Here is a 5,120-nt window from a genome sequence, read left to right as displayed (position 1 = left end):
TTGGAACCTTCAATTTCAGGACGTTTATCGCAATTCAACTTTTATTAAGTTTTGAAGTATTCGTTGAAGTTTAAGCTGCTGAGTATTGCATTCTATTCTTTTATCTTGATAATGATAGTACGAGCCTCTCAAATAAATTCATAAGTGATTCAAAATAAAGCATATCTAGATCATGATGGTACCTGGCTCTCAAATAAAGTTTTAAAGTTAAATATTTTGTTTTTGAAAAGAACCTCTCTTAAAAACTAGGAAAAAAGTTCTTCAAAAATGATGGGCCACTAATGTTTTGCTTTCAATTCTTGAATTATTCATCAACCACACCTTTTTACTTAATAATAAAATTAAAGTCAGATATTTCGGCCAAGCATTTTTTTTTACAGATTAATTTTTAGAAATTAACAAGACATGGTCATTGGTCAACGGGATTTTTTATAAACACCCTTCTTACTGAAATAGTTCACTCCTATTCTTAGAGTTTATCATAGGTTAGATTTAAGAAAATCATTTGCGATTTCATATGACTTTTACGTGATGTTTTTGAAACTAGACCAAATTGATCAAAGTACTACTTCAAGATTCAATCGGGTAGAACAAATATTAATAAAATTACTATAATAATTGAATAACATAACATCTAAAGTAATATTTAAAAATGTCATATTGTAATTTTGAAAATAAAAGTTTTATGGATTGTTGGTAAGTTTGGAAGGTAATTTCTAATGCAGAAAAGAGAGGGAAAAGCACGTAAGGTCTCTTGCAGCAGATGAAAATGTGAATACACCTGAATAACATTAGATGACATAACACTGAATGATTAAGACATGAACATGGTTATCTGTCTTGGTTGATGGTAGAATGGTCATTTCAGCAGAGGCTCTGCCAGTGCCATTGGTGGCCCAAAGCCGTCATCAGGTAGCCCCAAATCAAATCGTCAAACTGGCCATTATGAATACAGCTAACTTTGTTTTTATTTGTCTTTTCTTCAACTCTTAAATATTAGACCAATGGACAATTGAACATGATCACCACCTATTTGTAAATTTTCCCACCCCAGAATTTCGAAAAAAATAATACAAGGAAGAAAGAAAGTACTCACCCTCTATTCAATTCCCCAACTGAAATTCTAAATCACCATTTGAGATGGCATCATTTGCAGGCACCACCCAGAAGTGCACAGCTTGTGAAAAGAAAGTGTATTGGGTGGAACAGCTTACTGCTGACAACAAGGTGTACCATAAATCGTGTTTCAGATGCCACCACTGCAAGGGCACCCTCAAGGTGAGACCAAACACAGGATCATGCTTTTAGCTTTTCTTTTCTCTGAATTTGATCAAAGCTTCATTTGAGCTTTCACTCTTAGATTGGTCGAATGATTCTTTTTTTTTTTTTCTTCTTGTGGATTGATGATGATTTTTATGATTTAATGCTTGGAAAGTGTATATTTTCTTCTTTTATGAGGACACATAGCTAAAGAGTATATGCTCGAAAAATCTGTTCTGTTTCCAGTAATAATCATACAATGTGACTTGAATGAGATATAGGAAAAAGGAGCATTGTAATCATAGAATTGAGGGTTGGAAATAGACCAGAATTGATGATATCTATTGTAACTTAGAGAGAATGGTCCAGTGTGAATAACAGATTGAGATATATTATCTGTTTTTCAATCTGAATAAGGAGAATGTGGCCCTGAGTAGGGAAGAGGCCAAGGTGAATCCATGTGGCGAATCCATATGGCAAAGTGTAGAATAAAAGGATATTCCTGTTGACACTAAGTTCAGATGAATTAGTTCCTATTTCTACTTCATATCTTTCAAAGAGTGCTCAACACTCTTCAGATGAATTACTATTACTGTGTGAGGTTGCATTTTTCCATTATCTGATAAACTTTTTGTACCTTTCATGAATAGTTCTGATCGTATCTGGTATGCATTTAATTGCAAAGAACCTAATCTTAGATCCTTTATGTATCTTTATTTTATTCTACTAACAGTAATTTAAGAATTCATATTTCGATTCTGAAAGCATACCATTTATCTAACAGCTATCTTCTTCTCAATGTTTGAGATTTGGATGCACGTTACTTAATTCACGTCTGAGTGTCCAACTCACTCATCGAATTTTAGTTTTTCTTTTTCAACTTTGAATCTGTAAGCCTGTTTCATCAGACACTGACTTGATCAGTGGATAAAGTTTTAGAATCATGTGACAACTTTCTATTCCATATTATCTGTTTGAAAGCTTTGTTTTTACTTCACATATATAACACTTGAAATAAAAATTTATTAATATTTTTTTCAACAATGTTTTTCTTATTTATTATTGTTTCTCTCAAATATTAATTAGCTCACAACTATAAAATACTTTTTACCCACAGAATATAAAATAGAATCTTCTTTTTATTGTGCATCACTGCAGCTGGGTAACTATTGTTCCTTTGAGGGTGTCCTATACTGTAAGCCCCATTTTGATCAACTGTTTAAGATGACTGGAAGCTTGGACAAAAGTTTTGAAGGTGAATTAATGTCATATATGCAGTTATTATTTCTTCAAATCAAGTACTTCTTTTAGTTCTAACAATATACACTATTTTCAAGTTATTCTGTTCTCTTTTCATCTGACTTTATAATTCATGCTTGAAGGTATTCCAAGAATTTCTAGAGTTGAAAGATCTGCTGATCAGGTTTTTACACATTCTTAATACACACAAAAAAAATCTTTCTATCTTTAGGATTACAGAAAAATGCAATTGCTACTAGTAAAAAAAATTAATTCCCTCTGTATTGTCTCTGGGAAATCCACAGGTCCAAAACAACAAGGTTTCAAGATTGTTTTCTGGAACTCAGGAAAAGTGTGTTGTTTGCAAGAAAACAGTGTACCCAATTGAAAAGGTATATATAATGTTGTTGGTGATCTTGAGATCTTCCCATTGATAAATATTTCTCTAAAACAATTGTATGTAGTAGAAATGAACAGTTAAGAATCTATGCACTTAAATTTTATAAGATTAATATCATAACAGGCTTTAAATTAAATTAGCAGTAGATACGTTCTCAGTGCTTATTTTAAAACCAAATTCACTTTGCAAAAATCATTAGCTTAATCTTATAAAACGTGGAAGTCCCTCTAGAAACATATATTAATTTTCCAATATTTAATATCATAGCAGTATTTGTTTAAAAAGGGGAAAAGAAATGAATTGAAAGAGCCAGAAATAACAGCGAATAACGCATCTTCACACTCTGGCATATAAAAATAATCAATCATCATCATCATATAAAAACATAAATGCTATAATTTTAAAACATCTAAATAATAAAATGCATATTTTGCAATTGAAATACAAAAAATAGGAGACACTAGATTCAAATAAAACATATAATACTAGAGAAGATAAAATAAAAAAATTGAAGATATTTGTTTATAATTGGATGAAAGTCAAATGCACACATTCATAGGTCTGGGCACTTGGTATCCCAAGATATACCCCAGAAAAAGAGTGACCATAAAAGCATAATGAAAAACTTAACTACCTTAAACCAAATTAGATGATGTCTTTTTTTACTGATAGCAGAGTTGTTTCTTCAGGTGGCTGTCGATGGGAAATCTTACCACAAGTCTTGTTTCAGATGCACCCATGGTGGTTGTGTAATTAGCCCTTCAAATTATGTTGCCCATGAACATCTTCTCTATTGCAGACATCACCATACTCAGCTCTTCAAGCAAAAGGGTAACTTCAGTCAATTAGTGAAGCATGAAAATCTTCAACTCACCACTCAAAACACCACACAACATCCAACTAATGGCACTGCAACTTCACCTCATGACTCTTCTTAGCTTTCACCAACTTCTATTTCTTTCATTATTTATGTTATAATACTTGAGTGCCAAGCTTGTAACCACAACTTTAAATTTCTTTTGGATTATTTTTGTTATTTTCACTTCAGAAGGAATTCATGTATACTTTGCTCAATCATTTCAATTAAACTCCTATTGTTGCCCGTTTCGTGCATATAAGGTGAATATATACTTCAATAAATTTATTCATAATATTTTTAGAAAAGAATTTGTAAATTAAGAATAATCTAAATATTTTTGTATTAACTCATGCACAAATTAAATTTTTTAAGTTCTGAAAATGTTTATTTTATTTTATTTTTTAAACATATATAGAATTTTTTTTAAAAAGTTTATGAAAAATAACAACACAACATAAAATATCAAAATATGTCACGGTAATAAATCTGTGAAAGTTGTAAGAATCTGCAAGAAGTATCAGCAATGTAAAATAATAGCAATAATTATAAGAAAAGAACATCAGTATTTAATGAGAAAATTAAAAATTCACTGATACAAGCTAATGAATTAAATCAAAACCCGCAACTAGTCAATATATTAAGACAATGATATTTTCAAATACAAAAAAGAAACTTAAAATTGAGTAATAATATGATACTGATTTATCTAATCACATAGGTCTGATTGATTATCTAACCATCAACATGAAAAATCATATCCCTTAAATTTATTTTCGAATTTTCAGTCCGATTTAACGTAAACAAAGCAAAAATTACAATTTTACTTAGACAATTTAGTGTATATCGATTTTTTTTTCTCTTTTATGAAATAAAAATAAATAAATAATTCTCTCCTAATTTAAAAGATTCCACTCCATTTAAGTAAGACAAAATGAATTTGAATAATTTATATTTTTAGACATATAATTGAAAACCAACGCATAACAAAAGTAACATTGAATCCTTTGTGAAAAGGGTGTCCAAAATTAACATATCTGTTTGTCTTAAACATATTTGTGTGTGGTCTACAGTCAAATTTAGTCCTTCTGAGATGTCCAGGTTTTGCTTTTAAGAGTTTGAATACTTGTACAACTCACGTATAGGTTGAGTGTGCACGAGCTGTAAACATGTCTATGACCGAGAAATCCGCAACCACTCTAGTTGCCCTGTGTATGAGGGATTTGTTTCCAAGACAAAGATTATAAACACTTTTCTCATTTATTCGATCTTTCTGTGCAGCCTGGAAAATGATTTGACAATGAATGCCATGCAAGCTAACTTAACACATTATCAGTCAAACTTTGAAGGCGGTTTCTTAACTTG

The 5,120-nt window shown here is 30.6% G+C and overlaps 1 protein-coding gene across 1 annotated transcript; it reads left to right on the top strand.

Moving 5' to 3' along the window:
• The first annotated feature begins 873 nt into the window (after window positions 1-873).
• On the top strand, window positions 874-4,001 carry LOC124820039 (LIM domain-containing protein WLIM1-like). Its single transcript, XM_088105010.1, has 5 exons — window positions 874-1,278; window positions 2,419-2,515; window positions 2,643-2,683; window positions 2,805-2,891; window positions 3,589-4,001. Exons 1-5 carry the CDS (start codon window positions 1,141-1,143, stop codon window positions 3,835-3,837), a joined length of 612 nt encoding a protein of 203 aa, XP_087961136.1. The 5' UTR covers window positions 874-1,140; the 3' UTR covers window positions 3,838-4,001.
• The last annotated feature ends 1,119 nt before the right edge of the window (window positions 4,002-5,120 follow it).

This window comes from Vigna umbellata, chromosome 1 (assembly GCF_029865625.1).
Source record: "Vigna umbellata cultivar VRB3 chromosome 1, Vumbellata_1.0, whole genome shotgun sequence".
Lineage (NCBI taxonomy): Eukaryota > Viridiplantae > Streptophyta > Magnoliopsida > Fabales > Fabaceae > Vigna > Vigna umbellata.
This window is presented reverse-complemented; position numbering and strand designations above follow the sequence as displayed.

Coding starts and splice junctions, on each gene's coding strand:
- LOC124820039 (XM_088105010.1), top strand. CDS start 1,141: ATGGCATCATTTGCAGGCACCACCCAGAAGTGCACAGCTTGTGAAAAG. Junction 2,684..2,804: donor TTGAAAGATCTGCTGATCAG/GTTTTTACACAT, acceptor GGAAATCCACAG/GTCCAAAACAACAAGGTTTC. Junction 2,892..3,588: donor CAGTGTACCCAATTGAAAAG/GTATATATAATG, acceptor TTGTTTCTTCAG/GTGGCTGTCGATGGGAAATC.